Genomic DNA, 27,049 nt, shown 5'->3' on the forward strand with positions numbered 1-27,049 from the left:
TGCATAAAACATTGGAGGTGTTGGGAAAAAACTTTGATGACCTGAAGCACTCTGTTTGTGATCTTGCTGTTCAAACTAACCATCATGAGCAGCATCCTCCGGACGGACACGTTCATGCGAAACCGAGAGCAACTACACAAACCACCCCATCTTTATTATCACATGACTCCTCTCCATCCCCCATTCTTACAAATTGTGAGTCTGAAGTTGTGTGCCCTGAAGTCACAGCAGATGCCAGCGAATACTCTGGAAATACTGCCTCCCAGAAGATCCAAAGAAGTCATCAGGAGCAAAACCTGCCAAATTGCCCCTTTTCGCGATCGCAAAGCTCACATATGGGGTCCTCGCGCTCGAGACTGGATAATGCTCTGGCTGCGGAAGTACATAGCAATTGTGGCTCCACCTCAAACAACGTGAGGGGTAACCATTATACAGGGACTACGATTGTATCTAATGTACAGACACATAGAGACACTACAACGTATGCAATGATTGCAAGCCAACGAACAAAAGAACAAACACTGACCCGTAATCCAACTCTTAAAGAACTGAGCCCCAATCTTAAAGTTATTGGAACCAATTTGCACTTCAGCAAGATGCAAATTGCGAACACTAGAATGAGGGACAAGCGGATGCGTAATGTCTTCATTAGTAGGCTCTCCCCTGCTACCTCAGCCGATGATGTGGAAAACCTTCTTGCTGCATTCAAAATGAATGGTAGAGTCACTAAGCTGTCCACGAAATATCCCACCTACGCCTCCTTTAAGATCGATGTAGCTGATGCAGATTTTGAAGCACTCTTCAATCCTGAAATCTGGCCTGCTGGAGCTCTTGTTATGCCATATCTCGGGCAGCGATATAGAAGTAATGGGAAAGACTCCCACCAATGGTACCCTGATTCATAGCAATCACAGATCTTGTTACCGCAACCAGAATCACAGACACAGAACACCAATATGCCGATCCCTGTGCTCATCAGTCCTAGAGACACCCCGCTGAATCGAGTAGTGCCATGTCAGAGACCACCCGTCCGTATCAAAGTACCCAGAGTACCTGCCTGCACCATCTTTTATCAGAATGTGCGTAGTCTTAGGAACAAGCTTGATACTATGGAGCAAATTCTGCTCTCCGAACATTTTGACCTGCTCGCCATCACCGAAACCTGGCTGAATGATGATGAAGAATTCCTAGCAGCAGCTGCCCCAGCTGATTATGGGGTCGTATTCACATCTCGGATTGCACGCAAGGGTGGAGGCGTCGCATTATTCTACAAGAAATCCGCTTTCAAGCTATTGGATAATGAATCCAGTAACTCTCCTAACTATGAAGCAATCTTCGTTACGTTAGGATACAACTTCGTGACGTTTGACGTCTGTGTGCTGTATATACCCCCAAAGCCGTCCCAGCAAATCATCCTTGAAGTTTCCAACTGGTTAATCAATCAGCTGCATCCCACAGCTTCTCACTTAGTTTGTGGTGATTTCAATTTACCTCCTCAGCTATCTAATCTGAAAAAGGATTTTTTGACACACTTGAGATGTGCTGACCTACAACTTATTAATGAAGCTCCAACCAGGAGGAATAACCTCTTAGATCTAGTTCTAGCCTCTTTCCCTTGCACCCTTGATTACATTACAGAAACGTCATTTGACTCTGATCATGTCCCGATGCATGTAACCGCATATCTGCCAGCCCCCAAATTAGAAGCCAGAAGGACAACAACAAAGGTTGACATTACTAGCCCCAACTTACTTGACGTAGTTAAGTGCATCAGAGCCGCCTCTCTCATTCCCTGGGTGGCCTTAGAGACTTGTGACCCAGAACTAGCTGTGAACATTCTCACAAACTGGATCAACACGGTTGCCAAATATGCTGCTTCTAAAAAGATCACAATCAGTCCATATACAAGACTTTGGTGGAATTCAGAACTCAAAATGAGTTTCCAGCTGAAGCAACAGCTCCATCGCACATGGAAACAATCTCAAAATGTCAATGATCGTATCGTTTATTCAAGGGCACGGGCTCATTTTAATCGCCTGAAATCTGAGGCAATCAAATTATACATTAACCGTGAGCTGGCTAAAGGAAAAATTCCATACAAGAAAGTGAACCCTCATTTTCCTTTGCAGCTTGATCCTGAATTGTGGCTCGATTTCGTCACAAGATTTAACCGTATTCCTATGCCAAACTCAGATCTAGCTCTACTAACAGAGCCCATCCAGCAAGAAGTGTTGAACAACATTCAGATTACAAAACAACAGCTGATCGTAGCCATCAATTCTCTACCTGCCTCGTCTACCACCGGTGATGATGGAGTTCCCCAATTCATGCTCAAATGCCTAAGTCCGTACATTATTCAGCCACTTTTAATTATCTTCAACCAGTTACTCTCGAAAAAAATTTTCCCACAGCAGTGGAAAAACTATCTCATCAAACCTTTAGCCAAAGTTCAGTCGCCATCGAAACCTAAACACTTCCGACCCATCTCCAACTCCTCCAGCCTGCTGAAGCTCCTGGAGAAGGCCTTACTCCCCATCCTCACTAAGCAGATCTTGCCCAGTAATCCAGTCCAAATTCACTACTCCCTTCCAAACAGATCAACGATCACCAATCTGCTAGCCACCACGAATACTATCTTGTCAGCATTGGAGAATAGGCAGGAACTAGCTGTGACTTACTTAGACATTGAGGCTGCATTTGATGCCGTCCAAGTAAACCAACTTCTCACTCTCCTGGAATGCCACTTCCAGATCACAGGGAACATATTATGCTTTCTCTCCTCTCTTCTGAATAACAGAGTTATAAAGCTTCATACAGGAGATCGCACCCTTACTAGATTTCGTCACTGCAGGAGTCCCACAAGGAGGGGTCCTTTCGGGCCTTCTGTTTTCATCCATTATCTTCCCACTGGTTGCACATTCTCGATGTCTACTGAGCTATGCGGACGATATCAAGATACTCACTCCCATCATTCCCGGTCAAGGCCTAGATCTGGTAAAAGTGGAAATTAACAACACTCTCACCACAGTCACATCTTACCTCTGCCAGTTTGGGCTCAAGATCAATCCTGCTAAGTCCGAATTCATGGTGTATTCATTGAAGCAAACTCCTTCTTCTCTCCAGCCTTCGGTCGGCAACACCCTCATCCCAATTGTGTCCAGCCATCGTGATCTGGGCGTTGTATTCGACCCAAAACTTCGATTCAACGCCCACATGGATATGCTCCTCACACGTGCTTCAAGACTCCGGTGGATAGCAAAACAGCATCTCCTTCATATCACAGATAAAAAGATAACCGTGAGGTACATAAGAACAGTTATCTTTCCACCTTTACTCTATGCTGCTGAAATTTGGGCGTCAGCGGCACCGTCAATAAAGAAACCACTCTTTGCCACAGAATTCTGGCTCCTAAAGTGGGCCAACAGGAAGCACAACCTTCCAGCTCTGATTCGTACCACACAGCTTGCCAACTCTCTCGGAATTCCACGGCTTCCCACCTTAATCGATGACCAACGCCTCCTAGCAACAGTCAAGATGATAACAGGCATAATGGCAACACCTTCATTCTGGGATACCTGTGGCTGGAGGATCCCCCCTGCTGCCCTTAGAGCCAATCCCGAGCTCTACTCGCATTCAGCACGACTCCATCTCTCGGACAGGTTCCTTCCTCAGCAGATGCTCAAGCAAACCCAGGCACTGGACGCCGACCTGAACAAATTCGCTGCTGACCGGACTTACCGGAAAAAAATTATGACGAGTAGGACTAATCAGCAATGACTGATGTATACCTTGCACCTGTTCCTGTCTGATTGAGCTGGTGCTCTTATCTCGATGTTAAGCCAGCTCAAGCAGATTTAACTCTCGTAAGGAGTTCTCTCCTTTGTATTATAATATGTTTTCTTTGTAAAATTACCTTTTTGTAAATAATTGTTCAATTTTCCCAAGTTTGGGAAACTGTAAGCCCCTGGCTTTATGGCCGTGAAGGGTAATAAAAGATTATCTCTCTCTCTCTAACTTCCACAATTTAGAGAACCATGTCCAGTAACTAGGAAGGAAGTTTCCATGGTGAGGGAAAGTCTCCATGGTAACATCAGGAGGAAGGAATCTTCTAGTAACCACCCCAACCTGGGATGTATCCCAGCAGGTCTGCTAGATGCTCACTAACTCGTTGTAGCATCTGGCTTTCTCAGCTTTTGGGTCGGTGTCAAGATCAAGCTCGATGTCAAGGAACTTAGTGGGGATGTTGTTTCGAATTCTAAATATTGGTCCTCTGTATGTGGCAAGAGGAAGAGTTCCAGCTATGACCTGGATGGCTGCTGTACATACTGTTCTGCAAACTCTAAGGGTAGCCAGTAGCATTGTACGTTGGATAGAACTCAATCTGTCTCTCATCAAGCCAACTCGATGAAACCAGACACCGGCTGCATATGTGACGATCGGCAGGAAGACTGCTTTATAGTAAGACGAAGCGTCCTCTTGGAAAGGCCCTAGTCATTCCTGGAGATACGAATAATGGAAACAGAGACCTCTTGACTTTTGATCTGAGATGGGTGAGGTGTGGCAGGAAGCTCAGTTTGTGGTCAATTACCACTCCCAGTATGGTAGCTTCAGTAAATATTGGTAGCCGGATTCCAGAGATTTTAACCTGTGGTGGACGCCTGAGGTCTTGTGCTTAAAGTACATCATATTGGTTTTACTTGGGTTAATGCGGAGTTTGTTCAATGCTGCCCAGGAGGAGAGATCAGACAGGACCAGATTGGCGTTATGTTCAATGGCACTCTTAGATTTTCCAGACACAACGATCGTAAAGTCATCGGCAAAGGCTACAACTTTGGTGTTCTCAAAGGAACGGGAAAGCTAATCCTGTAGAACCATATTCCACACCACAGGCCCCAAAACCGACCCCTGGGGGCTTCACCGAGAGACGGGCCTTGATTTTAGGATAACAGTTCTTTCAGAGAAGTAGCTAAGGAAAAGTTTATATAATTGATGGGAACAGGAGGCAGACCGGAGGCAGACAGGAGGCAGACCCACCAGACAGTGTCGAACGCTCCCTCAAAATCGACGAAGATTGCCAATTCAAACTTTGCTTCGGAGTTTTCTATATGTAACACCAGGTCAAAAAGGGCCTCTTCAGATGAGCGTCCTGGTGTGAAGCCATATTGATGTGAAGAGATTACATTTTTCGCCTGGAAAAGGGTCGAGACTCTTAGGACAATAAGACGCTGGAGAATTTTCCCGAGATTTGCTAAGAGTGCAATGGGACGGAAGGAGCGAGGATCTGAAGGTGGCTTATGTGGTTTCTTTATCGGGCGCAGAAGAGCAGTTTTCCAGACCTTGGGAAAGAAACCTCTCTGGAAGCATTTATTGTACAACAGGAGGAGGTATAGCGGCCTTAGTTTAAACAGACGAAAGATGAAGGTATACTCTATCAGGTCTAGCCAGGGCATTTGTTGGGGTTTATTTTTTGTGATAGTGCAGTCAGCTCTTCCACGGTGAACGGATCCGTTGTGCTTTCTGTGGCGTAGTTTCGATTTGCTCTTCTGATTGCTGTATGTTCTCGGAGATCCTCTGCAACATCGTCTGGAGGAAACAACCTGTCAAGGATTAGGTTGGCTGAATCATACCAGTTGGAAGTTTCCTGGGAGTTAGCCTGTACAGTGTTGAAAATTTCAGGGGTGAAGGTTTTATCTCTTGTGATTTTATATACTAAACCCCAGGGGTTGGAATTCTCACTTTCCTTAACAAAGCTCACCCAGGTTGCTTTCTTCTTGGCTGCTATGGCTTTAGTATAGTCGTTTTTCTTTTGGATGTAATCACTGTAGAGCCGTTCAACTTCTGGGGACGGCCAGTCCAGGTGCCGCTGATAGTAGCGACGTGACCGCAGTGCCAATCTCCGAAGGCTGGGCCCCTAATGGGAGCCCAACATTGCCCACACTCCGCCCCGTGGAGGCAGACCAGGACACCAGTATTATAGTTATTTACTCTGGCCGGTCCAGCCACCTAATTTCCTGAGATTTTTCAGTGGCTAGAACCTAAAAAAAAAAAAAAAAAACTCTATAGATAGCGGTCAGCAAAGAGTAGTACTAGTTATGCGATTTGATGTTGTTATTAAGTTTTTGGGTGTAGGGCTCAAGCAATTTAGAGATGATTCGGACGCTAGTTGTAAGTTAGAGGGGGGCAGACTGAAGGCTGGGGGGAAAAGACAGAGATAAGGGTTCCATAGAGAAGATAACTCCAAACCAGTGGAGCAGGTCCATGCCTCACCAGAGGGAAAAGAGGGGTGGCGATGGGGAGGAGAGACCAGGGTCACCTCCCCCTCGTATCCAGGGAGTGGAGGCAAAGGACCACACAAGGGAGCGTGGCAAAGAAAGCCTAATGGCAGCAGCAGAGCTGTGTTGGTGGAGTGTCACTTCTGGGACGAGGATTCCATCCTGTCTTCTTTTTCAGAGTATGGTGAATGTGATATGTCAGTTCTTGTGATCACACTTGAGACTGTACATCATGTGTCCCGTCCAATGTATACTGGTCACTACGAGTTCAGAGCTTTCAGGTCTGGTCATTAGGTATGTAGTTATCACTGGACTGTATCACCTGGGATTCCCGTCTGGTAAGTCAAAGTTAGAGAGGTACGTCCACTGCAGTCTGACTTGGGAGCGGTTTCAGGGTTCCTGTCCATTTAGTCGCTGGGTCAGCAGAGCTGCATAATATCAAAGTTAGCGAAAAGTCTAAATCAGGAAGGTCCAAAACAGTCATTCATGGGACAGAGGTCCCGTTCAAATATTGATGGTAGTCAGGTTGACCGTCCTACTTGAATTTGGGCAAGATGAATTAGTCAGGTGTATCTTGTCGTTCCAGTGGTAAGGATCTTCTTCTTCTTGTGAAGAGCTCCTGGCAGTATCGCGAGAAGGCCTTGTACTCTCTGTCGCTATCCAACAATTAATGCTCCTGGTGTTTTGGATTTAAGTTAATTCTGGTAATAAGAATGCAGCGAAGGTCCTCATAAAAAGGGCATTCATACATTAGGTGACTCCAGGGGCGTTCCTACGGTATGTGGCGCTTGGATGCCAATTGAAATTTGGTGCTCCCCTTTAAAATTTCCTTCATGTGTGTATGTAAATTTCCGGTTTTCAAGCGCCCCTTGAACGTTGGCGCCCGGGTGCAGTGCACCCCTTTCACCCTCGGAACGGCCCACCCCTGGGTGACTCCAACTCTTCAGCTCTCCGCAGTGGCAGAGGGGTCATCAATAATTCCAAGACTTGAGAGCTTGGCTCTGATGGATCCGTGACCTGTTAGCATGAAAGTTGCGTGCAGGCCAGGGGATAACCATGAAGGAGACTTGGGATATATCTTGTTGATATGTGGAATAAATTTCCTAGTGATGTCTACTTTAGTGGAGTTAGCCCATCTATCTTGCCAGATCTGCTGTAAATGGAGATTAAGGCGCTTGTTTTCAGTCTCCAAGTTGTTAGTGGGATCAATAGTATGTGCCATGAAGGTCACCGATGTGTCTTTTAATAGTTAGTAGAGGAACCCGGATCGTATCACCTCCAGGTCGAAAGGCGCCTCCGTAGCCAGGTGGGAAGGAGAAGCAGTGCGTAGCACACGCTTCTAGATTAGACCGGGGTTCGAGCCCGTCACCACCAAATACGGAGGATGCGGAAAGGTCAGGGAATGACCACCGCATATCCCGGAGCAATACGGCCTTAGTTGCTAATGCTCCGAAAAACCAAATAACAAGAACAAGAACCAGGTCCAAAGGGAGGGCGCCTGCCAGCACCTAAAGAGCATGGGTGCTGACAGTAGAGCAGGCTATGCTTGTTGTTATGTCAAAGTCTTAAATCTTCCATAGCTCTCTGCAACTTTTATTCAGACGTGCAATCAGTGCAATCACTCCATTCTCTCCAATAATTTTTCTAGTTCTTCCGTGAATTTATTCAAACTACCTGTGGAAATTGCTGCTGATTTATGTCCCCTCGTGTGTGTAGTCTGAGCAAGAGGAAGAATGCATCAGCATTGAGCTTGCACAATCCACACCTCAATCAGATCACTTCGCAGGTCTTCAGTCGCTGCGATTTGCAGAACTAAAGCCTTTCTGGATAAGTCCACACTTTCGTTCCATTCACCAAGCTCGTTGCCTTCTCTGCACCCGTTCTAGCAGACCTACATGCTTTCCTACAATGAAGCCTCCAGACCTGTGTGCAGTACTCGAGATGCTTTCGTTCAAACGTGCATACTCCACATTCCATCTTCGTATTTACATAGAAAATAAAACAGCATATTTACATATATATAAACGTATTTACAGCAGCAAACAAGAAGTCATTTCTGTTTATATTCTGGGACGGTCATATAGGTTAAAAGGAGTTTACAAGAGAGAGAGTTACCGTATTTAGCAGCCACGTGAGCTGAAACCAGGGTCAACTCAACCGCTCGCGTTTGGCCACTCGGCTATCACAATCTCAACAACAACAACAACAAAAATAATAAATAAATATATATATAAAATAAAACAATAATCGAACATGTCGAATTCATATAGTAAAGAACTTCCATTTTTATTATGGCAATAATATAATAGCACCGTTTTTTCACTGTTCAGTGTCGCATTTAAAAACTGCAAAACTTTGTTGCCAACAAGATGACGTACACAAGTCGTTTCTCACAAGGACCGCTGGTGGGCCTTATTTAGAACATCGCCACATCTGTCTCTAATGTCAAAGTTTTTGTTTAACAAGATCCGAGCCCAGTACAGAAACAGCAGATTCATATGACACCTGAACTAAACCACCCACCCCAAATAGACATCACGTGTATTCTTAGCACAAGCGAAACTAGTTTCAACTATATTTTGAGAGAGGAGAAAGAAAAAACTTTCTTTACTTGAAAATACAACGGCAGTTGCGAAGTCCTCGAAACAAAAGATGCGTGTCCAAAAATTCCGTCCGAAGAAAGTTGTTCGATTCATAGAAATAACAATGATGCCACCTGTTAAAATAAAAAAATAAAAAGTTTAATATTTTTTAGAATTTGCAAACTCTTCTGGCCTCGGCTATATAGGGAATAAAGGAAGATTTTATCATTTTATTTGCAAATTACAGTATATTATTTAAATATGGGTAATTTATTGACCCATACGCTTTGCCTCTCCGCTACTGATGTGGATGCGGATCTGAAATGGTAAATACCATAGATTGCTGTACAACTCAATAGTTGTACAGCAATCTATGGTACAACCCAATAGTTGTACAGCAATCTATGGTACAACCCAATAGTTGTACAGCAATCAATAAATGACCATCTTGCGGCTTCAATGATTTGGCAACAGAATTCATTCTTTGCAACAAACAATTCTTTCATCCCGTCGATGTGAAGATGGTGATGAAATGTGTACACAATCTGCACAAAATAAAAACATGTTTTCGCATCTTGACAAGACTCTGTTATGAAGTTGCAATTTAACGAGTGAAGGGAACATGGAATATAGAGCACTACAGAATTTCCTTTTTTCAGCCTTGATTGCACGCTGGAGTATTAGTCGGATATAGCGGGGAACTGTCGAAACTCTGATCTGTGCACTTCTTAATACTTAATCCCATTACAACAATAATTTCCAAAAGAATTTCCATTAGTTGTTCAGAATGCGAGATTTTGGAAATATAATAAACATGTTTCTCTCTGATTTGATGCCTTTCTAAACCGATCTAGGTAACCTCCATCTGGATTGAGACAACAATACAGAAAACTACTTTTGTTTTATCAGTCATCAGTTTGATGATAGTTGCCAAATACTATTTGAAAAAATCATCACATTCAACAAGGTGTTCGAGGCAAATTAAGAAATTGCCTTTCACATTCAAAGATCCGTACTCAAACGATAAAGGCAGCTCCTAACGTAGCAAGCAGCTTCGCATTTTCAACTACGCGTTTTAGAACTCATTGCCAGTAAGAGTTCCAATTGTAATGATGCCCACTTCCACCTACAAGCCCCAATTAATTTTTCTGACAGAAAAAAAATTGTTAGTTGCCTCAACTTACCTCAATTGCCCTAACTATTCGCTCTACGATTCCGTTGCTTAATCGGCGGTATTTGTGTTTAGGTCCTCTCTGATATTCTTTGAAACTCAACTTTTTCCAATATCTAACTATCCTAACGGTGAAGAAAATTTCCTTGGCGATTTTAATGTTTACAACTCCAGCTGACTTCTGTTTTCTAGTCAAACGGACCCAACTGGTCGAGATGCTGAAGTTTTTGCGATTATTCCCTACACAAGCTTCTCATTTACTTACAGGAATAACAGATAGTCGTAATCACACATCCAACACCCTTGATGTGTTTCTTACAACCATTCAGGGTACATGATCAATGTCTCAGATTTCTGTACTTTGGCATTTACAAGAATGCGAAATGAGATCAGCATTTAGCATTAGTAGAGGCATATCAGCCAAAAAAAAAAAAAAAAAAAAACCACTTCCACTTCACCCTTCTGTTCGTTCCAAATACCTATCCAGCTGAGCCTTAGATTTATTTAGGCTATCAACTTCCACAACAAGGGATAGAAGTCTGTTCCACCAACCGACTACCCGCTGGCTAAAGGCAAATTTCCGCACGTCTATCCTACATCTGTCTTTCCTCAATTTGAATTTATGCCCTCTCAGGTGATTATTCTGAGCAAGAGGAAGAATCCCATCAGCATTGAGCATGCTCAAACCATTCAAGGCTTTATACACCTCTATCAGATCACCTCGCTGGTGCCTAGTCTCCAGACACTGTAATATGCAAAACTTAAGCCTTTCTTCGTAAGAGCACCCCTTTGTTCCATTCACTAATGTCGTTGCCCTTCTCTGTACTCGTTCCAGCAGCTCTACATCCTTCTTGAAATGTGGCTTCCAGACCTGTATACAGTACTGAAGTTGCGGCCTGACCATTGCCTTATACAAGGGAATAATCACCTCCCTATCCCTGCTAGAAAAATTCCTGTAATATCATTGACAAGGCACCATGAGCTACTCTTGCAGCCCGTCTACACTGCTCAGAGAACTTCATATCTGCCTGCACAACCACCCCTAGGTCCCGTTCATTCTCTACCACTGTCAGTGTAGTACCGCAGAGTTGATACGTTGCTCTGGGGTTGCTGTTTCCCATATGTAGTACTTCACATTTGTCAATGTTAAACTTCATTTGCCAGCTATTTTTATTAAAAGGAGATATTAAAATCTCCAAGTTTGATAACACATGTTCCAGCACAGAAGGAATTCTCACACCCAGTTATTGTGAATTTTTAAATCCTAAGCAGAGTGTGGCCGAGCATTGTCAAGAACTAAGAGCGTGCTGGATGGTAGCACACGTGCGTTGCAATGTGCGTCCTATGATTCAGCGTTAACAGTGATGTCCTGAAGTGGTGCCAGAATAACTCCTTCGCTATCCGAAAAGAATATCACCATCACGGGACATCACGGGACATCACCGTGATGAGGAACCCTCTGTACACTGTGGTTCCCAAAGCTTTTATTTGTGTCATTTTTTCTATTAGCAAGTGTCTGTGTTCAATTTTGGGTAATGCAGGGTGAGTTGGTTGTCCTAGCGTTATTGCAGTTGCGCCTTATCTTTGCAGGACAAAAATAATTACGTTTATTTTATTCTAAGCAGTATGAATACTGGTCTTGCTCCTTATTTTTGGTTTCATTCTCATTTTGCAGTGCTTCCACAATTTTCAAAACTTCTTTCAAAGTTTCAAAGTTTCAAAGCTTCAGGACTATAAGGCATCTATATAATGACTATAAATTGGGTGTATTTTAAGCGCGAGCAACTAAGGCTCTAAGTTTCGGTAAATTGTATCCATGGGCAATTTTCGGACTAACTCAACCACGATGTGAAAAAAATAAAAAATAAAAAAAAGCCCATAAAAGTACCTGGCGTTATTGATGGGATTCAGTCTGAAGCATTTTTCGAACTACTTGAAAGACAGTATTATAACTAGTGATGGGCATAATGGAACGATTTTCATACTCGAATCATTATTGAGTTATTTCAATAATCGAAATAATAGATTATGAAAATCGATTAATTTTCAAAAATACAGGGTGGTCCGTAATTCGTGGTACAACCAGCAAGAGGTTGATTCTTCGTGAAAAAATAAGTCGAAAATTGCGGAATAAATTTTTTTCTTGAGGCTTCGTTTTCGAGAAAATTGACTTTAAATATTAGTTGAACGCGCGTGCACTTGACTAAGACACCGTTGAGCGGATCTCGATACCGACCACTCTTCTGTATACAATGTCACAACTTGGGGTGTTTATGATACAATGTCATCATTTGTTATCATCAGTCTTAGTATCTTACTTATTATCAGCATTCACTATCAGTTTCTATATATGGCACGGTACAGCAATCGCGAATACACAGATAAGCTCCTTGCATTAGGAGCATGTGCTGGAAACGCTTCTGCTGCAGCAAATTATTACAGGGAGAGATATCCCAATCGTCGTCATCCAGACAGGCGAGTAATTCAAAGAGTAGAGCAAACGCTGTCCGACTGTGGTTCGTTCCATTCTCTGCATCAAAATCGCGAACGTGGTCGACGACTGCCTGATCACACAGAAGAAGAAATTATGGCGGATGTCAATAATAATCCTCGTCTTAATACGAGAGACCTTTCTTCTCGGCATAACATTAGCGGGTCGACAATTATTCGTGTACAGGAAACGGGATGCATCCGTTTCATGTCCAGAGAGTGCAAGGACTAAGAGCTCGTGATTTTGTTCCAAGAATGGATTTCTGCCATTGGTTACTTATTCATCCACAATTTTTATCATGAATTTCATGGACTGAAGAGTACAAATTTACACGACATGGAATTTTCAACGTACATAATACGCATTGGTGGGCACTTTAAAATCCTCACGTTATTGTTGAAAAGCATTTTCAAGAAAGGTGGAGCGAGAACATCTGGGCTCGTATAATCGGTAACGAAATCATGGGATCTTATTTCCTTCCAGATAATTTAAGGGGTGCATCATACTTACACTTCTTATGTAACGAGTTACCCAGACTATTAGAAAACGTATCTCTGGATACTAGAAGAACTTTGTAAATGAGCGATACGAACATTGGATCGGTCGTGGCGGAACAGTCACTTGGCCACCATAGTCACGGATTTGACACCTTTAAACTTTTACTTATCAAAGCAATCGTGTATTCCGAAGACATCATCAGTCTTGTACTGGCGCTCGAAACGTTAAAAACTCAAAACACACTGGAAAGGCTTCAAGATAATCTAGTGAGAAGAGCCCAGCTTTGTATGCAACAAAATGGGCAACATCCCAACAATTCTGAAACTAATAAAAGGAAATTATCTAAAGGAAATATCGTGTCTCATTTTAATCTACATATCCTATATTAAAGTACGCACTGGACACTGTAAACAGAAGAGTAAATAGTGGTCGGTATCGAGATCCGCTCTACTGTGTCTTATCAAGTGCACGCGTACTCAACTAATATTTAAAGTCAATTTTCTCAAAAACTCATGAAAAAATTTTATTCTGCAATTTCGACTTATTTTGAATTACGGACCACCCTGTATGTATGTATGTATATATATATATATATATATATTTTTTTTTTTTTTTTTTTTTTTTTCATTAAAATTGTGTTCGTTGTAACGGGCTTTAACTGTATTTAAATCTTTCAAACCATAGATGTGCGTCAATTTTGAAAGAACTTGAAAAACTGAGAGCATTATTATTTTAAAAAACTGACTTCAGAATCAAAGTATTTGAAATACGAACAAAGCAATTGATCTTTGGCTGCTCCGTGAGACAGAGCAAATTATGAAATTATAAAATCATTTATTGCTAACCAAAAATTTAATAACATTATAAAGTAGATAACTGAGGCCTTAACGAAGGAATAAAATAAAATGAAAATGTAAAAAAGTTAATTGAAACTGGAGATAATGATTCCGGTAAAGTTAAAAGTTTGATATCGGCAAGTTTGAAAGTATTTTTGCTGCACATTTTGTCGTAAAACCAAACATCAGGGCCAAGGTCCAAACAGGTGACTAGCTTCTTATGATCCGAGATTCTGACAAACGAAGAATCAGATTCTGGGAAGTTTAGAGACGAGAGATTAAGCGGCGCTGTTAGTCCTGGGTGATCAGAGACAAAAACACTGAACAGCTTTGCAATTCCAGCGTACAGTAACGTGATTTCAATTTGGTGGTAAAGTTGATGTCTAGATAGCGCAATAGGAATTCGACGCTTGGCATTTAACTACCTGATGAGAAAATATCTGGCTGGAGGGTGGATTTTGAGACGAAAGACCAGACTAGTGATGCATACAGGAAATGAAGTAGGATATAGATATTATAATATTTCCGTGTAATGTTTGGATTATGGAGAGCGAGGTCGCACTTCATAAACCAAAATGCTATTAGGATGGAAGAGCGAAGCTTTATACAATGGATACTAAAACAATCCAGGCATACTCCTAGACATTTAATCTGGTTTACAGGACGAATTAATTCAGATTGTATTCTAACTTGTAAGAAAGAGCACATTATAAAAGAAAAAGTTCAGTATAATCCAAGAAGTCATCAACAAAATTTTGAGCCCACGCGATGGACTGAGAGGGCTGCCATTAATGGCTGGAAGCTGTCATCAGCATGAGAACTGAAGAGACAAATAAGAACAAAGCCGAGAAGGCATCTTCTTGGGACAAGCTCTCACATTCTGTATGCAGACTGTGGATTTGTTAGACAGGATGAGATAGCGATCATAAAGTAACTATTGAACTGCATTCAGCAGGGACCATGAGATGCAATAATAGTTGTGGGGATATCAAAGGTATCAGAAGAACAACAGCAACTGAATCGAAGGCAGCGGTAATATCAAGGAATAAACATTGAAGATTCCCCTTCACTTGAACTTGCCGAGATGCCATAATTGATGTTGGCCAGGAAGCAATTTTACTGGAAAGTGGGTCTGCCCGGTCAGCACAATGGTATCGTCACCGTCCTCCCTACACCGGGTGGAAAAGGCCCGGGTTCGAATGCCGTCGATGACATGAGGAACTTTAGTGGGCTTTTTTCACTCTGTGGCTGAGATAGTTGGTCTCAGGCGTAGATAGCAAGGTCCCCCCCCCCCTGCAACAAGAGTTTTTCGTCCAGCAAAACAGGCAAATCGACCAGAGAACACGCGCAATTTACGGACATAATACACAATGCACGGCGGATGAATTTAACTATTTGAATTAAATAATTCAAATAATTAAAGAATTTGAAACGCCTAAAAATAATAGTTTGGTTTTCTGATTTTTGTTACTGGAAAGTGGTATAAAGAAAATGTTGTCTAAAAGCAGAAGCGGATTGACCATAAGACTTATCGAGGAAACCCAGGTGGGCCGAAGGCCGCAGACCGATGGAGGCCCCTGTGATTTTGGCCATAAACACTAGTACACTGCCTTTCCCATCTGAAGAACAAGAGTAACACTGATTAATGGAGCTCAGTATCAGGTGTTTTTAATACTGTATCCCGACCCGAGCACGCGCCATAGTTCACCTGCAGTTGCTTCGATTTGCATAACGACTCGCTAGTCATAATGTTTTGCCTCATCGGTGTATTTGAACTTAAGAATGATTACAAAATTTAGATTTAAAATATAGACTGGCATTCAAAGAAAGTGCATCACCGAGGAATTTCACCCTTTTCAGCGATGATATGTTACATTAATGACTAGCATCACAAATATTATTAATATTTATTAATAGTTAAGGCAAAGCTAAGTAATATTTGACAGGTGCTCTCAAAATATTCCAAAATGAGCGTTTGCAACCAACATACAACAGTTATGGTAAACACAACAATTATGGCTGAAATGTTATCAGAAAACACTCAATTTGCTTCAGTTTATCATTTTAAATGGAAAACAAAATGAAAAGGTGCAAAATATTTAGTTGAACCGCCTCTGGCCCTGACGACAGCAGCACACCATCGAGGCATTGACCAGATCAATTTCTGAAGATAATCAACTGATAGTTCATGGTTCCAAACACCAATTATGAAGTTCACGAAGGGTCTTTGGTTTCTTTCTGGCAACTGCAGATTCCACACGATACATGCCAACAGTTCTCTATAGGATTCAGGTCCAGGCTGTTTCCTGGCCAGCTAAGTGTTGTAATGGACCGCTCTTCCGACCATTTTTTCACCTGTAACGAATGTAAACACATTACTGTCGAACCTGTAATGCAGAAATGAAGCTAGAGTAAGTACAGAAGTGCCTACTTACACTTTTTGCCGATGACAAGGAGCAGAGTCGTCCTGAAAGATGCAGCTATTTGGCTGGTTGAAATGGTCTCTAATGGTTGGCAGCAATTTGCCTTCCAATATAGCCAGGTATCCATTGGCATTTACCGATCCTTTTATAAACTGCAGGTGATACGAAACGCACCCCCATATCATTTGGGGTGCTGGTAGGGAATTTCACTGTAGACACCATACGGTGTCTACAGTGAAGATGTCGAACCTGTAATGCAGAAATGAAGCTAGAGTAAGTACAGAAGTGCCTACTTACACTTTTTGCCGATGACAAGGAGCAGAGTCGTCCTGAAAGATGCAGCTATTTGGCTGGTTGAAATGGTCTCTAATGGTTGGCAGCAATTTGCCTTCCAATATAGCCAGGTATCCATTGGCATTTACCGATCCTTTTATAAACTGCAGGTGATACGAAACGCACCCCCATATCATTTGGGGTGCTGGTAGGGAATTTCACTGTAGACACCATACGGTCTGGATGGTATTCTCACCACGTCTGCGGCGAATCGTTTGTCTCCCCTCAGAGCCATGCGGGTTGAATTTCTTCTCATCCGAGAAAATAACTGACTTCCACTGCTCAGGGGGGGGGGTTCCATTTGACATGCTCCTTACACCAAATTAATCGGATCTTTTCCATTTTTGTGTGAGGAGGGGCTTCTTCTTAGGACGACAAGTCCATTTTTGAAGAGGCGCCTTCTGACTGTTACTGCACTTGCTACCACTCTTGTATGTTTTTCTCATTCTCTTTTCAGCTCAGACGAAGAAGCTTTACGGTTTTTAAAGCATATGCGCTTCAAAACGCGGTCCTGTTTTAGCGCAGAGACTCGTTTGAGTCCGTTTTTTCTATCAGCAGAACCAGTGATCTTGAGTTTGGAAAGAAATCTACTCACTGTCGACTGATTACAAACTACTATTATATTTAGGGCACGCGAATAATTAAATTCGTCTGCCGTGCTGTGACTTATGTCTGTTAATTGTGTGTGTTCTATGGACGATTTGTCTGTTTGCTGGACGAAAAAACCTTGCTATCTACGCCTGAGACCGACTAACTCAGCCACGGAGTGAAAAAAACCCATTAAAGTTCCTCGTGTCATCGACGGGATTCGAACCTAGGTTTTTTCCACCCGGTGTCGGGAGAACGGTGACGATACCACTGTGCTACCGCGCAGACCGACTGATTACAAAACACTCGATAAGCAATATGACGGGAAGAACATCCTTCCTCACGTAAAGCAACTCTTTCATCGTGGCGTCAACTGCACGTAACTCGCCATCCTGACACAAGCAAGGAATGACTGCAACTCTTGCAGCGCGTGCTTCTATAGCTGAAAGTAACAGCTAATGCAATATTACGTCATCACCTATACATATCAATCTTATTTGATGCAATCTTAAGAAATATTGCCATATACTTACGTTATTTGGAAGACAATTACAATTTTAAGGGGTGATGCACTTTTTTTGAACACCAGTGTATTACAGAATTCGAATTAAACAAAGTATTAGAGTAATAAACTGTACATCAAAACCAGATATCTACTAAATAAAAATAAAATAAAATTTAAACAAAAATTATGGCTTCCAGACACTTGATGTTGATTCCTTTTCTGGAGCCACTAAAAATGCATCTACTCTCTTCGACTGCCTACAGTAGAAATCATTTACAGACACGCAATTGTAATTCCTTGTTATTCCCTTTGTGTGCATAATTTTTACATATTGTGTTAATATTTTCTTCTATGTATGATATAACGCAGCACAAAACCTAATTTGTGTATTTCGTTTTCCGCAGGGTATGGAAACATCGCTCCAAAGACCCCTTGGGGGAAGGTGGTGACTGTTCTTTATGCCATTGTTGGGATTCCTCTGTTGTTGCTTTGCCTTTCGAATATTGGCGATGCCATGGCACATTCCTTCCGCTTCATCTACTGGAAAGTGTGCTGCTACTTGTGTGCCAAACCTAAAACTCGCAGGAAAACTCGTTCCACCTATCGGCACCACCGCTATACCCCCGATCCCTTTTCAGATTACGAGAGAAGTCCGTCAGCTACGCCGCAAGGCACTGTCAACCGTAACACCTACTATACGGACGATTACACCGCCAGACAAAGAACTCCCGCTGGTCCAACAAATCTACCCACTGTGGGAAGGAACCCCCCTTCCTTTTCCAGTATTCACGAACCCTCACAACCACAATATAATTTCTACAGCGACCACATGGATGCCAGCCGAGTGCCCATCATTTCCAACAAGTATGTGCTGCAGTCGGGAGAGAAAATTCCGGTAGAATTCCCCTCACTCGAACGCAGCCAGTTCTATGACCCAACCCACGACCAATCCCCCAGAAAACTAAGGGGCCGTGCCGATACCTGCGGCCTCGGAAAAGAGGAAGACGAGTTCGACTTAGAAGAGGAGGACGACTCGCAGTCGGAAGATGGTGTCCAGGAGGAGGTGAGCGTGCCCATCTGGCTGTGCCTGGCCATCGTGGTGGGGTATATCTGTGGGGGTGGGATTCTATTCACGGTGTGGGAGGACTGGAAGTTTCTGGACAGTTCGTACTTTTGCTTTATTACTCTCACTACGATTGGATTTGGAGACCTCGTCCCTGGAACAGCAGTGGTTTCGGATGACACGCAGCTGGCTCTGGGTCTATGTTCCCTCTACCTGTTATTCGGGATGGCTCTGATCGCGATGTCCTTTAACCTTGTGCAAGAAGAAGTTACGAAATCTGTAAAGTGCATTGGTAAGCGAATTGGGATCCTTTCTGACGATGATGATGATGACAGTTAAGAATGAATGTGCGTTTATTTCGTGCAGCAGATGAACTTAAAAATACTGCCAATACGTGACTCCAGATTTCTAGTCCTCACCTCCCGAAAGTGCACGTTGAACAATGGACAGTTTACTTGAATTTTAAATTCATATCATAATCTGCACTACCACGAAAGTATTTTAATTAAATTGTTTAATTCAAAATTTCTGTGGATTTGCAGATACTCCAGAAATGAGAAAAAGAAATATTGAAATTTTTATATGAAGGGAAAATTTATTTATTGATTTATACACTGGTGTTCAAAGAAAGTGCATCACCCCTTAAAATTGTAATTGTCGTTCGTATAAGTAAGTATATGGCAATATTTCTTACAGATTGCATCAGATAAGAGCGACACGCGTGGGTGATGACGTAATATTGCATCAGCTCTTATTTCAGCTATATAAGCACGCTCTGCAAGAGTTGCAATCATTCCTTGCTTGTGTCAGGATGGCGAGTTACGTGCAGTTGACGCCACGAAGAAAGAGTTGCTTTACGTGAGGAACGATGTTCTTCCCATCATATTGCTTACAGAGTGTCGTTAATCAGTCGGTCTGCACGTGTAGCACAGTGGTATCGTCACCGTCCTCCCGCACACTGGGTGGAAAGGCCCGTTTTCGAATCCCGTCGATGATGCGAGGAACTTTAATGGCTTTTTTCACTTCGTGGCTGAGTTAGTCGGTCTCAGGCGTAGATAGCAAGGTTTTCCCCACAGAAACTGGGGATTGTCGTCCAGGAAAACAGACAAATCGACCATAGACAGACAGAAATAAGACACACAGCACGGAAGATGAATTTAATTATTCGGGTGGCCTAAAAATAATAGTTTTTTTTTTTTTTTATAGTTTCTTGTAATCAGTCGACAGTGAGTAGATTTCTCCCCAAACTCAAGAATACTGGTTCTGCTGATAGGAAAAAAAGGAACCGGACGCAAACGAATCTCTACGCCAAAAGAGGACCGCGTTTTGAAGCGCTTATGCCTTAAAAACCGTAAAGATTCTTCGTGTGAGCTGAAAAGAGAATGAGAAGAACATACAGAAATGGTAACAAGTGCAGTAACAGTCATAAGACGCCTCTTCAAAAATGGACTTGTAGCCCGTCGCCCTAAGAAGCCCCTCCTCACGCAAAAAATAAAAAAAGGCCCGATTAATTTGGTTTAAGGAGCATGTCAAATGTCCCCGAGGAGTGGAAGTCAGTTATTTTCTCGGATGAGAAGAAATTCAAACTGCATGGCGGCTCTGATTGGTGACAAACGATTCCCCTGCCCTAGACGTGGTGAAGATTACCATCCAGACTGCATGGTGTCTACAGTGAAATTCCCTACCATCCAAATGATTTGAGAGTGCTTTTCGTATCGCCGAGTAGGGCACCTGCAGTTTATAAAAAGTTCCGTAAATGCCAATGGATACGTGGCTATATTGGAAGGCAAATTGCTGCCAACCATTAGGGACCATTTCAACCTGCCAAGTAACTGAATCTTTCAGGACGACTCTGCTCCTTGTCTTCGTGTGAAAAGTGAAAGTAGGTACTTCTGTAGTTACTTTAGATTCATTTCTACATTAGAGGTTCGAGAGTAATGTGTTTATATTCATTACAGGTGAAAAAAATGGTTGAAAGAACGGGCCATTACAACTCTTAGCTGGCCACGAAACAAGACGGATCTGAATCCTGTTGGCATCATGTGGAATCTGCAGTTGCCAGAAAGAAACCAAAGACCCTTCGTAAACTTCATAATTCGCGTTCGGAACCACAATGAACTCTCATTTGGTTATCTTCAGAAATTGATCTTGTCAATGGTTCGACAGTGTGCTGCTGTCATCAGAGCCAGAGGCGGTTCAACTAAATATTAGTTTATAAATATTAATAAATTGAATAATAACAATAATAATAATAATAATAATAATAATAATAATAATAATAATAGTTTGCACCTGGAGAACTTTTCACTTTATTTTCCATTCAAAATGATAAACTGAAGCAAATGCAGTATGACTGATGACTTTTGAAGTTATTATGGACATCATGGCGAGATCCAATCTTCCTTACATTTCGTAGGTACAGCTCGAAAACTGTATTCGCAGGCCGGCCGCTAGTTAGTACACCGGACCGAACCTATTGGTAACTCTTTAGGAGGCTTCCGGATCAGCTAGACATGGTACGATGGCGTACCATCTGGACATGGTACGCCATCTGGTTATGGCATACCATGTGTACACCATATCCAAAAATTTCCTTACTTCGTACAGTACCCCTCCACTTTTTCTTACTATTGAATACACCATGAATTGTTAAACTAATAGAGTAAGCTTATCTATGAAAAAATATCTAAACTTCCCAAACACTTCCTAGTTCATTTCACAAACATGCGTGGTCTCAATTCTAATCCATTTCCACTTGCAGTCTGCCAAACTCCATGTACTTTTTCAGACAGAATCTCAGTTATCGGTTGATTCAACTACTGCTCATCTCAGATGCCCAAATTATTCGCTGTATGATTCCTTTCACCTCAATGGTGGTACTTGTGCATATGTCCGTTCCGATATTCCTTGTCACAAACTTGGTAAATTGAAATCTCCTCTGGCTTAAAATCTCTCTACCTCATTCTGCCAAAATCAACTATTGTCTCTACCGTTCTCCCAACTCCACTAATCACTTTGAGCTCTTTGACTTCTCTTTGCAACTTAACTTTCTCCAGTCCAACTTTCCTAACAGTGAGGTAATTTTCCTTGGTGATTTTAATCTTCAGAATTCCAGCTGGTTTCGTTTTCTAGTCACACCGACCCAGCTGGTCGAGATGCTGAGGCTTTTGCAGTTACTAATGACCTTGTACAGATTGTTCATTTACCTACAAGAATACCGGACAATCCTAATCATACAGCCTACACGCTTGATCTTTTTCTCACAAACAACGCTTCTAAGTACACGGTCGAAGTGAGAGGTCCTTTAGGCACTTCAGATCACAACTTGGTGATTGTCTCTTCTCCAATGGAACCTTTATCTCATGGCTATTCCCAACCTCGTGTTGTTTGGCATTACAAGAATGCAAAATGGAATGACCTGCGAGATTTATTTTCTTCTTTTCCTTGGTCGGATTACTTTTTCAAAACTTCTGATGTCAACGTTTGCTCAGATCGTGTCAGTGAAATTATTCTTGTAGGAATGGAATGCTTTATTCCACACTCCACTTTAAAATCTCACCATTTATCTATTATCATTATTATTATTATTATTATTATCTGTTTATTTCTCTTACGAGACACCCATAGACAGCACGTGGCTAGAGGGTGTGGTTACATTATATCAGTATTTACGAGCATATTTACATGAACTTATTTACAATATTTGGAGATGACAAAACACAGAATATGTGTTAATGGATTAATTGCGAATGGTTGTTAAATGCTAAATATTATTATATAAATTATTAAATTAGTCTTCTTATTATATTTGTACCTGCCGGTACACATTACCAAATATTTCTGTCCTATACATTTTGCCTGTACATAGTTTCTCTGCATCTATATTTAAATTATTAAAATAATTCACAGTATTTGCTGGGAAAAATCTCCTCAGAGAGTCCAATTGAGTCAGTTGGCACTTGAGACTTGGTTCTTCTCTGTTTATTCTCGGTCGTGTCATCCGAGGGCGAGTGATCACGTTTCCCACTTTCGGCGCATCTGTTCTCTCCGTTAGTAGCTTTGCCAGAGTTAAGATGTTTCTGGTTGTGATGATATACTTCCACGGTGTGATGTCCAGATTGGCAGACAAGACCGCTCTTGAGATGGTAAACGGTTTCCCGGCGATCTTGTTTAGCCATCTCAGGAGACAGTATTCTACTCCTAAGAAGGCCTTGATGTTGTTCTCGGGAGCCGATGACCAGATAGTCGATGCGTACAACGGAATCGGTGTAACGCATTTAAGGATGTATTTAATCATGAGATGAGGGATCTAAACATTAGTTTTCCAATAAATGTGCTAAGGCTGTTCAAGGGAAGATGTTGCATATTATAATTGGCTTGTTTCTTATTCTTCAGTTTCATTCACTGCCTACACCAAAGCTCGCAACAATTGTAAAGCAGTTATTAATCAGTCCAAACTAGATTTTGAACAGGCTAAGAGTAGAAAACTTGTTGCTAGACCAAACGGTATCCGAGCATTCTGGTCTCTTGACAAAGCTATTGGCCGCAACTTTTGTCCATCTCTGCTCCCACTTCTGTCCAAACCAAATGGTTCTGTTGTCACTTCAGGGTAAAGCTTCACCAAGGATAAAGCTGACCTGCTAGCATCCCATTTTTCTTCCAACTCATGTATTAATGAACTTGGTAAAACACCTCCCACCATTCCCAACATGCTCCATTCAATGCCTCCTGTGGTCTTCCGTCAAAAGGATGTCAGAAGGATTTTGACGAATCTTGATGCTAAGAAAGCTCCAGCTCCTGATGGTATTTCTCCACTTGTTCTCAAAACCTGTGCTCCTGAACTTACTCCTATTCTTTCCCGCCTTTTTTTTTCACTTTCTTATTCCAAAGGTGTTTTTCCTTCTGCTTGGAAATTTGCTCATATCCAGCCAGTTCCTAAAAAAAATGGACATCATGGACGTCCCATTGCAATTACTTCTACTCTTTCTAAAGTAATGGAGAAATCAATTAACCGCCAACTCTTAAACTAACTAGAAACCTTCCATCTGATCAACGATCGTCAGTGTCGATCCACTGGTGATATTCTTGCTTATGTTACCCATTTATGGACAAATTCAATGAAAACATTCGGTGAAACACAAGCAGTTGCTCTTGACATCTCAAAGGCGTAAAGGATCGTGTTTGGCATAAAGGCCTTCTAAACAAGCTTCCATCTTGTGGTTTGCCAACTGTTTTTAGTAATTGGTTATCCAGTTTTCTCTCTGATCACTCACTGAGGGTGATGTTAGATGGCTCTCTGTCTTCTAACTTCTCCACTAATGCCGGTGTCCCCCGAGGTTCAGTTCTGTCCCCCACTCTTTTCCTCTTGTATATTAATGACCTTCTTCTATTGACTGGAAATCCTATCCATAGTTTTGCCGATGATAGCACATTGCATTCCACTTTCCATTTTGGGAAACTTTGCCGTGCTCAGTTAGCTTTAACTTCTTGAATATTCGCTACCAATTCCTTAAATGCCGATCTTCAGGTAATTCTCCAGTGAGGAAAAGACAACTTAGTTGATTTCAATCCTTCTAAAACTGTCTTGTCTCATATCTCGTAAAAAGGATTCTTCTGCTCCTATGCTTATCTTTGGTGACGCTCCAATTTCTAGGCAAGATGATATATTTATTTATGATATATTGATTCTGGATTACCCTGACTTCTAATCTCGTTTGGGGATTACCCTGACTTCTAATCTCTCTTGGCAGAAGAAAATTTCAAATATTGCTTCCTCTGCATCTAAAAAACTTGATTTCTTCTTTCGGACTGCCCTAGAAGCCTGGGAGAAACCTCTCTCAGGTTTCTAGGGCAGTTAGGTTAATTAATGATTCATCTCTGACTGAGTCTCTTCACTCTCTGTTTCATAGACGTACTGTTTCTGCTGCATGCCTCTTCTACAGATACTTCCATGGGCACTGTTCTTCTGAATTGGCTTCTATAATTCCCGCTCTCTCTCTTTCAAAACAGTCCGAAAACGCTGTCACCAGCCATCATCCAGTTACTCTCCAACTTCAAACTCCCAGAACCAACTTTTCATCTTCCTCGTTTATTCATTCAACTGTCGTTTTCTGGAACAACCTTCCTTCATACGTATATCCTGAAAATTACAGTCTACAGAAGTTCAAGTCTTCTTTCGTCTTTTTAACCTTCAACCCCAGCATAGTAGTAAGTACTATAGGTTCTAATACCTCTCGTGTTTGGGGTTTTCATGGAAAAAAAACAAAAAAAAATTGAAGGCTTCTGATAACATTTCAGCCATAATTGTTGTGTTTGCCAAAACTGTTGTATAAAAGTTGCAAATGCTCATTTTGGAATATTTTCAGAGCACCTGTCAAATATTTCTTAGCTTTACCTTAACTATTAATAAATATCTTTTGTTTATATTTCTATTTGTGATGCTAGTCATTAATGTAACTTACCATTGCGGAAAAGGGTTAGAAATGTGAAATTCCTAGGTTAGCTTTTCTAAAACTGTGTTACTTGAGGTGTGAACAAGTGACCCGCAAAATATCCTAATTAATAACACTACCCAACATGATTTTTACCTCCAGCAAATCAACGGTTGTTTCTGGTCAAGTTTTATGTATAGAATTTAAAATCAATCATACAAATTTCCTATGACGTCTCTGTTTTAAGATATAGATAACTGGATTCTGTACAAAGATATCATTATTGTTCGAAATACAATTTTTAAACTTATTAACTTTTCTTGGTTTTGTTTATTGGGCTAAAAGTTAAGCTAGTACATCATTACTGTTTGAAATATAGTATATTTTGATTTTGATGCACTTTTCCAGACAAGTCAGTATTTTTATTAATTTTGTTACACCATTGAACTGTTCAATATATAGTGCATGATAAACGAGACTACAAGAATTCGCCTTCTTTTCAAATTTACCAATTGCTTTTACTGGTTTTAGGTTAATGCATTGTTAAAATGGAGAAGACAAAGTTCAGAACTTGCTTCAATCACCGATACAACTTCTATTATGTATGTGGACACTTAACCCCCAAAAACTCAGAGGAAGAAAATATACAATGTCACAAAATTTGCCATTTCTTTGTACTTCGGCTTCAAGATCGGTGACCAAGAAAAAAATTTTGCTCCACATATCAGTTGTATTACTTCTACAATTAACTTAATGGCAAGCTCAGAGCATTACCTTTTGCATGTCCTTATGGTGTGGCACGAGCCCAAGAATCATTTCGACGACTGCTATTTCTGCATGACAAAAATTAAAGATATTTACAAAAAAAAGCAAGCACTGCATCAAATATCACATCAGCAATATTTGGATATTTGATGCAGTGCTTTAAACCAGTGTCACACGGGTAAAGAACTGCCAGTACCTATGGCACCAAAATCTTGGGGTTTTGGAAGTAGTGATGAAGGTACAGAAGAAATCATTTTACTAGATGTCGGAGAACCATGTACTTCACATGATTTGGACTACGAGCCAGAAAAAAAAAAAAAAAAAAGGCTGCACACTACATCGAACAAGAAGAATTAAGCGACTTGATCAGAGACTTGGGCTTACCCAAAGAGAAGGCTGAATTACTCGGATCCAGACTACAACAGTGGAACTTACTCGCCAAAGGTACAAACGTTACAATTTGCCGAAAGCGAAATGAAGAGTTTTCAAGATATTTTGCAATGGAAAACAACATGTGCGTCTGCAAAGACATCATTGGTCTTATGCATGAACTGAGCATTGATCACAATACCTCTTAATGGCGTTTGTTCATTGATGCGTCAACGCTAAGTTTGAAAGCAGTATTGCTTCATAATGGAAATATTTTACCACCAATTCCTCTTGTTCATGCTGTTGGCCTGAAAGAAACTTATGATAGCATGTCCCAGATTCTTGCTGCTATACGTTACAATGACTATGGTTGGAATATATGTGGTGATTTCAAAGTGATTGGACTGTTTGTTGGGTTGCAAGGTAGTTTCACTAAATACTGTTGTTCCCTGTGTTTGTGGGATAGTTGTGCATCAGCCAAACACTACGTCGTACAACACTGGGACAAGAGAGATGAACATATTCCCAGCAAAAGCAGTGTAAAGTATGTTCCATTGGTTGACCCACAAAAGGTTTTTCTTCCCCCTTTACACAACAAACTTGGACTGATTAAGAATTTCACTAAGACACTGGATAAAGAAAGCAGAGGATTTGCATATTTACTCAAAATGTTTCCAGATTTATCTCATGCAAAGCTGAAGGAAAGAATTTTCATAGTTCCT

General features: G+C 41.5%; 1 protein-coding gene across 1 annotated transcript in view; it reads left to right on the forward strand.

The window, feature by feature from the left end:
* LOC150085133 (potassium channel subfamily K member 18-like) overlaps nt 1-19,269 on the forward strand; it is an 83,645-nt gene extending 64,376 nt beyond the window's left edge. Inside the window, exon 2 of the mRNA XM_090373888.1 lies at nt 18,104-19,269. Coding sequence (XP_090230014.1) covers nt 18,104-19,101 — 998 coding nt within the window. The 3' untranslated portion in view covers nt 19,102-19,269. The remainder of the gene's footprint in view (nt 1-18,103) is intronic.
* Nucleotides 19,270-27,049: the final 7,780 nt, after the last annotated feature.

Source organism: Mastigoproctus giganteus, chromosome 5, assembly GCF_048544385.1.
Source record: "Mastigoproctus giganteus isolate SK-2022 chromosome 5, ASM4854438v1, whole genome shotgun sequence".
Classification (NCBI taxonomy): Eukaryota; Metazoa; Arthropoda; class Arachnida; order Uropygi; family Thelyphonidae; genus Mastigoproctus; species Mastigoproctus giganteus.